Source organism: Octodon degus, unplaced genomic scaffold (genome assembly GCF_000260255.1).
Source record: "Octodon degus isolate 3935 unplaced genomic scaffold, OctDeg1.0 scaffold00296, whole genome shotgun sequence".
NCBI classification, from domain to species: Eukaryota; Metazoa; Chordata; class Mammalia; order Rodentia; family Octodontidae; genus Octodon; species Octodon degus.
The window spans coordinates 177,834-190,747 of NW_004524872.1; the positions used below are offsets into that span (position 1 = coordinate 177,834).

Consider the following 12,914-nt stretch of genomic DNA (forward strand, 5'->3'; position numbering starts at 1 on the left):
CTTTCACAGGCTCTGAACAGAACAGGAAAGGAGCCAGGTCAGCCACTGGTATCTGTAGTTGTTACACTTTATGAAGAGCAAGACAGTCGTGAAACACTCTGTGAAGGGAGACTCCCCCTCCACACACTTACAGGAGAACAGCCCACCTTTTCCATAGAATCTCCTTCAAGGAGCATCTGGGATTGTGATGAATTGGGGACTCTGGCTGTGACAGGGCAGGACCTGCAGCCCTGAGGCATCCTGGGGCTGCAGCAGCTGTGGGGACCAAAGTCACCCCAGGTCTCCTCCCGGCTCCCATCAGAGCCACAGAGCACAGCGGCTGTTTGGACTCCATGGCCAGAGGAACCGGCATTGGTCCCTCCTGCGTGGCCACCGAGGTGCCTGCTGGGGCCTCCCAGAGGCAGGGCCTCTTGGGGATGTGGCCCCTGAAGCCCAACGCTGACTTATTCATGTCCAATTTGGCTCCTCCCAGGTTGGCAAAAGGATGCTGCTTCTTCAGAAGGAGACTTCTGGACAAAGGCGGCTCGCCCACCAAGGAGCCAGAAAGGGCTGTGTTCTCAGAGCCCGGGCCAGCACCCACTGCTCGGTCCGCTCTCCTGGGGTCCTCTGGGGCTGTAGAGCAGAGCACAGGACACTAGGTGAGAGGAGGGTCCTCAGCGTATGCCACAAGCTGACACTGCAGCACACTCACAGAAATCTCACAAGCACTTGCTGGGCATTCCTGGGATGCTCCCACGTGAACCTTTAACTCCTCAAATTCAGGAAAGTGTAAGCAAGGGCTGCCAGCAGCATTCAGGACAGTGGCTCCACTTCCTTCCACAAAGAAAAGGGCTGGATCATGGGCTTCCTTTAAACCTTTTGTCTCATCCAGCAAGGTAATTATCTAGGACCCCATTTCCTCGCTAAGCTATAAAGCTAGAGATTTCAGCTGATCAAAAATAGGTAGCTTCTTGAGCCTTTTACAGCTCAACATATTAATATGGATTGCCAGTCCTAAGGATAACGCACTACTATTATGGACTACTGGACTATATTGGATTATTTTGCTGAATTCATACACCTGCAATATGTAAATGGCAATGGAATGCCCATCTCTGACAAAACTAAACAAAAAAGAGGATACAAATGAAGGACCATTTTATATCTATATATACAAAATAGGATAGGTATACAGCTACTTTCTCTTAATTCAATGAGAAGAAAAACTTGTACTAGTAGTGTTTGGATAGGATATCATGTCTGCATCTTGTACTATGAATAACCACTATGAAGACAACAATATGCAATATAGTAATTATTGTAACTGTCCTACTAACCTGTTTTGAAACTGTCTCACTGTTATTTGTTTCTCAATAAAATTAATCTTAAAAAATAGATAGCTTCACGGAACTGGGCTTGGTGACTCACACCTATAATCCCTGAACTATGGAAGTTGAGATGGGAGGATCACTGACAGTTCAGGACTGGCCTGGGGCTACAAAGTGAGTACAAGGCCGGCTGAACTGTATAGTGAGAACCTGTCTCAAAAACATAAAAAATAGGTAGCTTAAGAATAGCACTTCATGAGGAATTCAAAGATAATTTCTGTTAAAATGTAAACTTCAAAAATCATTTTAGGGGAAAAACAGACAAGTCCTGCTCCCACTCACACCCAGCTCGAAAACCCTGGAGGGGACGCCCCTCTGTCAGCATGGATGTCACCTGGCACCTCACTGTCCTCCCAGATGAGATATATTTTCACTCCAAGAGCAGGTGCCGAGAACACAGTGAGGCTGCTCTCCTGATACCCACACTCACAGGTCCAGAGCTCAGAGCTGCCCAGCCTGAGGAGATGACCACCTGGTGCTTAACACCAAAAAGAGTGGTCACCAAAATCCCAACAGAAGACAGGTAAAAACTCCCAGCTAGAGCACAAACCCACCCATGGCAGGGCAGAATCCCACTGAAATACTGTGTGAGCATAGCAGATCAGCCATCCTGCCATCCCAACTGTGTGGATGGACAATGCCTGGCCTGCAGGCACACACTGGGCAGGAGCCCAGGAACAGGAAAGAGGGGATGCCCAGGGACAGAGGTCACCAAAGTTTTGCCCTGTAGTATTCTGGATACTGAACTGTTAAACTCTAAAGCTCTGGCCTGAGACCCTTGCACAATCTCAAGCAAACCCCTAACTACATGTGCAGAATGGCCTGAAGCAAACCTTGAGCAATCACTAACATTTACCTTGTTTCTGGCCACAAACACATGCAGGCTTGAAATCCTTGATGTCCACTTCTGAAATGGGAAGCTATAGAATCATATGTTCAAATTGGCATGAAGCCTCCTCTAGCCTATTTATATTTTCATTCTCATTCCAAATCTAAGCCCCACTGTATTGCTAGGACACATCCACACACATGACACAGGTCATTAACTATCTGAGAGTGGGATGTGGCTCCCTGACCACCAGCTCTGTGCTCACCAACCAATGGCTTCTTCTCTTTTGAACGCAACTGCTCTCACTCATTCCTTGGGCTTCAAATAGCAATAGGTACAATATACAAATTATTTGCAAAAAGAGTAAAACCTGGGGTGAGGCTAATACAGTTGCTTCCAGTGCACCTGTTCTATGACACACATTTTGGTTTCTTCCATATGAAAAGTGATGTTTAAAACAGAAAGAACTTTTCTATGCAGCAACAGCACAAGGTCCTCATACACCTCTGCTTCTGCCTGTGGGGAAGCCACACTCCTGATATGAGGCCTCTAGGACAGTGAAAAACTCATTTTAAATTTGCACAGTATTCCTCCAAATCTATTTTCCCTTTGTTGTTCTGTGTTGTGGTGGATTGAACCCGTGGGCTTCAGCATGCTAGGAAAGTTGCCTTACACTGAGCAATAGCCCTCAACACCACTCAATAGCTTCACTATTAACTGTATCCTTGCAGATAAATCTGACACCAAAGAAAGGTTCAAGACGACAGCAGCAGACCTTTTGCTGTTTGAGCATCCAGGCCTGCTGCCAAGCTGTCTGGCAGCTGCACAGGCCCTGTCCAGGTGGCACTGCTGGTTCCCACACCATGAGGCCTGAGCCTGCAGAGGAGCCATGGTACCAGTGTAGCCTCCTCCGGCTCCCATTGCCTTGGTTCTGATAGTAAAACACTGCTCTAAAGCTTAGTAGTAGAGGCCAGTGATATAGCTCAATAGCACATTGCCTGCCTGGCAAGTGCAAGGTCCTGAGATTGATTACCAGTACCAAAAATATAAAAAAGCTTAGTAGCCACGTGGGGAAGCCTTCCAAGTAGCCTGGACCATAGCCCCAGATGAAACTTGTGCTGCCAGATCTAGAGCCCAGCACAGCTGGCTGCTGAGAACAAAGTCAACATCTCACAGTAATCAGGGGTCTCCTCACACTGGAAGTTGATGGTGGGGGCTACTAAGCCCACACTGGGTGTTATGACAGGCCACAGAAACCAAGCTGCAGAAAATCTGCCCTCCCCCAGCCATCAGGTAGAACCCATCCAGTTGTCAAGATGGAAACTGCACCAGGATGAGGGGCACAGGCCTCCAAAACACAGATGGGACCCAGAGACAGAGCCCCACCTGCCCCCACCCTGCCCAGGGCCTCTTCTGCTCTAGGGCACCTCACAAGGAGTCAAAGTGGTGAAAAGCAGTGGGACAGAACTCTTCCTTCCCAATGGCAAATTTGCTCAATCTTAAGTGAAATAAATGGAGTACCTCACATTCTTATCAATTCTTTGCTTCTCTTTTGATGCTAAAACTATAGCTGTGTATTGATAGATAACAAAAATGTAGTCCTCATATCTGACATTTTATACACATTTACTAAAGCTTGGGTATGAAACTCAGGAATTCTAGCAGGCATCTCCAGAGAGGATGTTTGCACATCATCAAAGTCATCCAATTTTCCTGGAGGACTGATCTTCAGGGAGTAAGAGGAGACCCACAGCTCCAAGTCTGCAGGAAGGTTAATGAGAGCAGGTGAATTTGGGGAGACAAACCCTCTAGAAACTCCTGCCCTCTCACCTGCTCCCAGGAGGCAGCAAACAGCTGCAGGACACACTGAGCAGGCTGCCTGGCTCTATGGAGGGGCTGGCCTAACCCATTCAAGTTCACAGACAGGTGACCTAGTTTTCTAAACAGCAAGCTACTTTCTTTCAAGTTATGGCAAAATACTCAAACATGACAAAACAATGACAATATAGAGACCCAAGAAAAATCCAGCAATCAAAATAACAGAAATACCTGCTAAGTTGATCCTTTTATCATTACAAATTTTGTCTAATTGGGAAATTGGTTGGGACATAAAAATTTAGTTCTGATTTTATTCCCTTGAGTAACTCCTGAAAAAACAGAAAAATGGCTCTACCAGCTGGCAAAATACAATTTCTAATCTTATTTCGAATTTCTAGGTGACAATATTCACACTCCCAGTATAGGGAATTGTCCCTCTTCTCAGTCACCTGTGCTATGGGCCCACACTCCAAGTGCCCCCTGGAAACCTGTGCTCTCTGCACTGTGGTTCCCTACACCACTAGGGCCATCTGTGTGGTGTGTGTATGTCACAGAGGAAAGGCTTCACCTGGATTAGGGGCACAGCCAACCCACCAGGACCTGGCCCTGCAAGTTTGGACCCTTTTCTTTTTATCACCACAGTGACACTGAATGTCTTCCACTTTAAATGTGTTCACATCCCCACTTAGGGTATCCAAACCATCAGGGATTATGTCTAGAATGAAACTTCACTGAAAAATCCTAATAAACCAGGAATCTGATTTTTCTTAAATAAAAAGAAAAGAAAAAAAAAGTTTGGCACACTTCATGCCTTTACCAGTCGTGGGTGGGGAACAGCAGACAAAAGCCTTTGAGGAATAAGGAAAGAAAAGCCCACAGGGGAACTGTGGCCTCTGGAGAAGTGCCATCCCATGAGCTACAGATGCAAACAGAAGCCCTGGCCCAGGTGGCTAAGGAACGAGAGGCCCAGATGCACCGGAATCACACACCTGGGGAACAGGGTGAGCAGCTGGGCGTCCTGCACCTCAGGGCTCTGCTCACCTGCATCCATCCAGAGGGGGTCCCAGGGAGCTGGGGGCAGGATGCAGATGTGCCCCTCTATGAGGAGCTGCAGCAGTCACTCTGCCATGTGGTCCTCCCATGGACATGTGAAGCTGGAGCTGATTCAGTTCCCAAGAAAGTGGGCTGGATATGTGCAGTCAGCCTCCTCGATCCTACCCACACACCTCTGCCCAGCACACATGGGCCCACAGGCAGCTGGGGCAGCAGGACCAGGGCCTTGGTGCCACCTGTTCCCCTGCTGACAGGGTCCTGGGGCACCTGCCCTGCTACCCCAGGATGGCTTTACTACTCTCCTTATTGTCCTCCCAATCATTGTTTAGGAAGATGACATTTCTGGGACAAAAGAAAAACTCCAGAAGCCAAAAGCTCCAAGTGTGCCCTTACACACGCCACCATCTGCATGCCCATCAGTTTTAATGTAGAGATGTGCAAGCACTGGGAAATTGTTCCCTAGTTCATTTGGCCCAGCTTCCTGCCAGCAGACCGGTAAGCTGAGGATCCCCTGTGCAGAAGGTGAAAGCCTCCCCGCTCTGTGCAGGGAAGTAGGTTTTCTCTTTGATGCCATGAGCTTCTTTTGTCCCTTGGTTCCCCTTGAAAGTGACATGGTGATTGTAGAACCTACTATTCCCACCTTCCTCAACCACCTTCTGTCAGCACACAGGGCTCCTAAATGAACCCTCGAGGTCTTGGCTGTGACTCTGCACGCTCTTGTACACATGGGGCTGCATCCAGCTTATGCCTAGCTCCTAGGTACTGTGGCTGTGGTCAAATGCTCAGTGTTTCTTGCAGGGCCATGTGCCCATCACAGCTTTCACCACTGGAGCCCTGATACAAGTGCTGGCCCACTATGCATTCACATGGTGGCACTTACTTCTCAGTATTCAGCCCTGTACAGAAGTGCTACTGAACAGAGGCTCCACCTTGGTAAGTCTTTGAGACATGACACCTGTCAGCATGAAATTCACCACTTAATCCACATAAGGTGTATTAAGGTCCATCAAAGTATAGCCATTGGACTAATTTATAGTACTTGCAATTCCACTTCCAGTCCTGGGCTTGGGGGAATGTTAAATTTTTTACCACGTGACATCTGACACTTACCTGCATCAGTCCCTGCCCCAGGTAACATACAGCAGGCTGAGAAAAAGGCAAATGTAACAGGGCATGTATTCCGGGAACTCAGAGGTACCCAACCTGGTGACACTTTTTGAAGGGGACAAAACGTAGCAGAGCAGTGATGGTGAACCTTCTAGAGCTTTCAGCTGCTGAGGCACCTGTGGCACAGGCTTGCCATCATGGCACTTGAGAGAGGGAGACCACATTAATAAAACCTGAACTGAAAACAGATTCACAGACAGTAAGTTGTACTCTGTGCATCCTAATCCAGGTATCTAGGATTCAACTTCGGATCGTGAGTCAGATCCAAGCCATGTGGTCTAAGCCGGGGATGCACACAGCAACCCAAAGTGACTTCATTCACTTACTGAAAACCTGGGCCAGGGCTGCAGCCTGAACATGGCAGAGGAGCCGGGACCCCAACACCAGCCTGCAACCTCCTTCAGTGAGGACACTGCTCTCTGTGAGGGTGCCACAGCACTCGCTCTGGTGCCTGCGGGCAGTGGCAGGCACCCTTCAGGATTTCCCTGCATACTTGAGTGGAGCAGTGTGAAACCCATGGGAACCAAACATCCGTTGCCAAGTCAAAAATTCTGTGGACTTCTAAAAGTTGTCCGAAGCTCTCTGAGGCAACACTAACTTGCAAAGCAATGCCTGCAGCGTGGCAAAGGAGTTGATCATGTGTGGAAGCAGTAATACGGAAAAGCTTGGGCTCTGCGCAGGGCCATGATAAAGTGACACCTGAGCCAGAGACCCAGGCTTGCTTGACATAGCCCAAGTGCTGGCCACAGCCAGGCCCCGCAGGCAGCTGGATACTAAGAGCCGAACCACCAGGAGCATCAGCGGTGTCTTTGGAAAACCCTGGGAAGAAGGGCCATGGGTGGGGGACAGCCAGGCTGGAGGGGCCCAGGACCCTGGCATCTGTTTCAGGCTGATGGTGACTAGTGTCCACAGAGCACTAAAACACAGTCTCAACTGCCCATCCTGATCACCCTGGTAGTGATCCAGAGTGTGGGTGGTGCCCAGAGGCTCACATCAGGGGACACCTACATTTACCCCAGTGTAGTGGGGAGGGAGCAGCAGTCTTCTCTGGCACCCCTGCGCTGGCCTTGTGGTCGTGGGCCCAGGAGGGTATGCTGCTCTTGCTGGCAGCTTCCTTCCCCAAGGTGTCGCCCCTCGGAATCACCACCACCTTCTTCACTGGGCTTCCAGTTTCCTCTGGAGCTGGCCTCTTGTGCACAGAGGCCATCGTAATCCCTCCCTGGATAATCAGTGAAAGCCCAGTGGTTAGAGTCAGAAATGTCACCTTGCTGCTTCTCACCCAGAAGTAAATATCTTACAACTCCACTTCAGGTTACCTTCAGACACCTCACCCTCCCTGGGCTGGGACACTGCTACACACTTGGGGGATCCTCGAGGTCCCACAGAATATTGTGGAATCAGGTCTCTGGGGCACATGAAGCTCCCGAGATAGAACCATGAGTAACAAACGACAGGACGATGCACGAGCGAGACACAGAACCAAGCCCAGGCACTGCGCAAAGGACCCAAGTGCAGGTGTCAGGACACGCTCAGCCCCAAGTGGGAAGGTGCTGTGACTATAGACAAGGGGCGACAAATGCCATTTTGCTCCTGCACAGAAACTCTGCTGGGTGAAATGCTCAGTTCTGTCCCCTTACTGAATGTTTCAGCCCTGCTCTCCGGCAGTTGGGTATTCTAAAGGGGCAGCCTTGAGGTCAAAGCACTCAAAGGGAAGCAAGTAGCAGACCATGCACAGGATAATGAGAGCGGGAGGTGCATCTGCATGGTCCACACAGGTAGGGCGCTGCCTGCCGAGCTCTGGACAACTCAGGACTTACCTAGGGCTTCTCATTCAAACACCCCCAATTCTTTCAAATCAAACACAGTCAAAAAATGAAGCACAGCCCCAACTAAACCTACTCTCCCAGATTCCTTGGGATTGGGGCAGCTGGGAGCTCCCAGGTGGCCCTGTGAATCCCCGCCCTGAGCTCCTGCAGGGCAGCCACTTTCCTGCACAGCTTCATAGCACTCAGGCTAACTGAGCCCTCAACTAAAGGCAGAAGCCAGAAGCAGGGAAGCTGGGAATTTGGGATCCACACGACATGGACACCTGCTGTGCACATGTTACACACCTTCAGTAAGCAAGCACAGGACACAACACTTTCGTGTCAAGCCAGGGTCACCTGGCTCAGCTCACCTGCACACTAGGTTTGGGGAGATGGAGCTCTTCTGGCTTCATCTTGACCTTCTTAGGCTTTGGTTTGTGTCCTTTCTGTGCACTTAGAAATCTCACAGCAGCTGCCGCATGCTTGAGAATGCATTCATTGCCACAGTACACCTTGCCAGGCTGTGCCATACTGCGGCACCCAGGGCCTGCACAGGGCACGGTGTCAGGAGACACTGTCACCTGCAGGAGCCAAGAGGAGACATCAGACAATGGAAGTGTGATGCTGGCAGGACACACTTGTCATACTAGGGCACACACTGAGGTCACTTCTGTAAGAGACCTAACAGTGTGTTTGACATGAATAAAAGTCATCTTTGTTCGTGCAAACTGCACAAATCCCCCTCTGCTATGCAAGGCACCTCGGTGTAACCACCCCAGCAGCTGGAGTTGGGTGGGCCTCACTCCCCTTCAGCTCTAGCACCACTGAGGACACCCACAAGCCCACAGCTGGATCCCCCAGGCCCAAACAGCAGCTCCAGTGAGATAAGATGGAATCACAGCCTGTAGACTAAAGCAGGCGAACATTCTCCAAGGAGGCATCAGACTCTTCCCGAAGGGAGACCCCATGCCTGCTGGGAAGCAACCTGCCCTGATAGACAGCGGGGCTGCCACTGGTAGGACTGTGCATCAGGCTGACAAATAAAGGAGGGGGTGCCCCCGGGGGTTCCAGATAATCAGTGACTGGCTTCTCTGTCTGGCAGCCACCCAGGTTGCAGGGACACAAGCACTGCTGGGCAAGGGCTCCAACAGGGCCACCTCCGCAGCAGAGCCCCAGGATCCCCCAGCCCAGCTGCCCCGGCGTGAGGTCACTGGTCCGCTCCTACTCGCAGGTGCTCTGCCCCTCTGAAGACCCAGGCGACGCCTGCCGGCACCCTGCACTTCCACGGGGAAGACGCAGAGTCTGAAGGGAGCACTGAGCACCAGCATTCCTGCCACCAGATCTGGGTCTCCCCGAAGCGCCACCTAGGCATATGTGGGTCAGTCAATCAGGCTCTGGTCCCTTCACACAGGTGGAGATGTTAAGAGAAACTTCCTGAAGATGCGGTGTCCCTGTGTAAGGAGCCAAGTCCTCGCTGCCTCAGTGTGCGGTACACACAGGGCGAGTGTGGCAAGGCAGAGAGGCTTAGAGATTCAGCCACCTCCACCTTGGCATCTCCGCAGCTGCTGGAGGGCTGGCGGGCGGCCAGGAGCCCAGGGAGGCCCAAGCAGAACGTGCAAAGCCGCTCCTAGACCAGAGAAACAGGCAGTTCTCACCAGCAGCGCGGAGGGGGCAGAAGCCACGGCAGAGGCCCAGGCAGGCGTCCAGCCAGGGAGGGGCATGAGGAAAATAGGTGCCTGCCAGGGGAACGATTCACCAAGTACTGCCTGCGCAGTGCTGCGGGGACACGTGGAAGGGCAGTGTGATTGGGCAAGCTGGGTGTGTGCGCACACCCGTCACCCCAACACTCTGAGAGGCTGAAACAGATAGGACACAAGCTGGAGCAGAGACGGAAAAAGGCCGACTTGGTGAAGCCCTGTCTCAGAACAGAAAAGGAGAAGGGGCGGGGCGGGGCTCAGCGCTAAGTCCCCGCCCCCAAGTCTGCTTCTGCGGGAAAGTGAGGCAACCTTCAGTCAAGTATAGGAGGTGGACCGCACTCTGTAAAGCTCCTGTGGGCCCGGCGACGGATGCTCCCTGGGACTATCTGGTGTGCATACAACACGCATGACTAGTAAAGTCAGTCTTGGCAAAGGGGAGACAGCTCTGGGGTCTGGCTTCTGTCAGCAGCCAGTCTGCCAGGACTGAGGAAGCCCTGCCTGCTCCCCAGGGTGACAAATACTCACAGGCAAGGACATCCCTGTGGCCTTCTCGGCGCTGTGGCTTGAGGACCCCTCAGGTCCACCCTCACTGCCCTGGGCAGCACCAGACGTCTGCTCGTCCATTGCTCTGCTCTCGAACTCCGTGTCGTGGGCACCTCCAGGTCTGCATCCAGGCGCCTGCTCCCCGGTGGGGCCTGAAGTCCTCTTACCCTGCACTTGCGGGGCAGTGCAGTCCAGGCAGAGGTGACTGTCCCCACTCCTCTGCCAGAGCCGCCCTTGGGTCTCGGCAGTGCCCACGTAGTCACCGTCACAATGCATCATCATCCTGAGAGGACAAAGTGAGCACTCAGGGGTGGGGAGCCACAGCAGTCACTGCCCAACATGCCAAGAAGCCAACAGCCTTTAATGGTGTCTTACACACAACAGAGAAATGGGTCGAGCAGAGGCGGGGCTAACAGCGCCCACACGTGCCTCCCTCCACTTCAACATTCAGCCACACTTGCTCCGTGGCTTTTTCCACCAGAAACTTTTCAGAGGGAATTATGGCTTCCGTGTGTGTCTGCACACAACAGCTATACAACCTCATCCCCAACAGGTCCCCAGGGCACCCGAGCCCCAGCACCCAACACAGGCCACACAGGTACCAGTGGGGTCTGCATATGAAGGGGCTATACCCCCACTTCCCTAGAGGTCCCTCACAGCAGCCATGTCCCCGCCTACACCACAGCCCTAGTGCTGCAGCTCTGGGGTGGGCAGTGAGCTCTCCTCCGCTCCACTGCAGGAAGCTGGCTGGTGGCAGTGGCAGCGGCGTGGGAGTGGCAGGCAACCTTCTGCACTCCAGCTTCCTTCTGCCCCAGGGACCGCTCAGCTTCTGCTAGTCCAACTACTTGTGCCAGCCAGGGAATCACCAAGTGCCTGAGTGAGTGGGGAACGCTCTCTGCCCATCCATCCCAGGGCTTCTGAACTCCAGCAGGGACCTCCCTGCCTGAGACCCTGACCCACCTGTTGCTGGGAGGCTGGCAGCAGACGCAGTGTAGGGTGCTAGGGGCATAGCCCAGGCGCTCAGGCGGAGGTCTGCCCCGGTCCCCGGGCGCCTTGTCTTTAGGTCCCTGAACTGTGGCTGCTTCCGACTCACACTCTCTGCCCTCTTTGGCTGCCTGGGCCGCAGCCTTCCAGGCAGCCCTGGTGTTGGTGTCCTGCTCGCAAGGTGGCACGCTGTGGCTGGCACTGTGAGCCTTGACCTCCGCAGTGCCGCTGGGGTCCTCCTCCCAGCAACGCTGCTTCCTCAGGTGACCACGGAAGCCCCTCAGCCCCGCTTCTGTGGGTTCTCGCTCTGGCTTTCTTGGAAGGCGATTCTGAAGCCCCTCCAAAACGCAGCTGTTGCTGTTGGGGACGTGACCCTGCTCATCCCAGGCTCTGGCCCTCTTAGAAGAGGAAGGCCATCCCTTCTCACACTGGGACTCAGGAGCTGGCCCGCTCTTTGCCTCCGGGCCCCTGACGCTGTGCCTTTCTGAGGTGCACAGCACAGGCGTCACTGGGCAGGACGCTGGCTCTCTGCAGACCTCAAGGGACGCGGCCGCATCCTGTCTTCCTCGCCGCCAGGCTGTGCTCAGCTCCCCGACCTGCTCCGCACACGTCAGCCACCTCCTGCTGGGCTGCAGGGAGAGGCTGTGTGGCCACTGCCCAGCAGGGTCCGCCACAGTGTCCCCAGCACCCTCCCGCTGTGTGATCATGCTCCTCTGGATCCCCCAGGTCTCCCTGAGCTCTCTGCTCATGGGGCTGATGGCCTTGGGGGCATCCTTGTCGCTCTGGTCCCGGGCATTGTCCATGCCTAATGGAAGAGACAAGGTCACTCAGTCACCACAGACCCTCCTTGCACACAGGACCCGGCACCTGCTCAGGGGAAATCCTAACAGCACGAAATGGGACAGCGTCCGGCTCACACAGACGCAGCCGCTCATACATGACCAGCTTCTCACCAGCCATGACCTGCGCTGCAGGATGGCTCTGCGCAACTCATGAGCTGCAGGCACCCAGTCAGCGCTCAGTAGAAAACAGCACAGCCCCCATGCCACGTACGATGCCCCACTTACCTGCTCAGGGCCTGGTCTACCTCAGGAAGGTGACGAAGGAAGCAGCAGGGCAGCAGGGTAAGGACTTGACCCCCACATGAGGCTGGCAGAATGAGGGCCACCTCGAGCCCCGCCCAGGCCACATGGCAGCTGACGTGGAGCAGCAGGCCTGGCCCACGAGCACAGGGTGCCCAGTGCTGAGCCGCTTCTGGGCCTTGGCAAGAGGACCGGCCGGGGCCCTCTGGGGCCAGGAACCCTAGCTTTAGAAGCCTCACTCAGGGGCCTGCACCCCAGACAGCTGGTGGTAGTTGAGGATGTTGCCTCAGGCCATCAGGGGCTGGACAGCCCACCACTGACCATGGCCATGAGATCAGAAATGTTCTTGTTCCAGGCCACTCTGAATTTGGCCACAGCCACAGCCATCAGCCTCTATTCCTGGCCTCTGTTTCCCTTTCTCTCTATTGTATTAAAGGATGTGAGCTCGACTTCTACTCTTGCTTAAGTGACAAAATTGGAAGAAACGGTACGTACCTGGGCAATTCCTTTTCACCCGATCCAGGGATCAATACCTGGGCAATTCCTTTTCACCCGATCCAGGGATCAAT

General features: G+C 53.3%; 1 protein-coding gene across 1 annotated transcript; it reads right to left on the minus strand.

Moving 5' to 3' along the window:
- Positions 1–127: 127 nt before the first annotated feature.
- Positions 128–12,887, minus strand: LOC111814346 (death-inducer obliterator 1-like). Its single transcript, XM_023707516.1, has 6 exons — positions 12,879–12,887; positions 11,240–12,068; positions 10,262–10,562; positions 8,411–8,620; positions 7,243–7,453; positions 128–612 (listed from the first exon to the last, which is right to left on the minus strand). The coding sequence occupies exons 2-6, from the start codon at positions 12,064–12,066 to the stop codon at positions 128–130; spliced, it is 2,034 nt and encodes a 677-aa protein (XP_023563284.1). The 5' UTR covers positions 12,067–12,068; positions 12,879–12,887.
- Between the last annotated feature and the right edge of the window lie 27 nt (positions 12,888–12,914).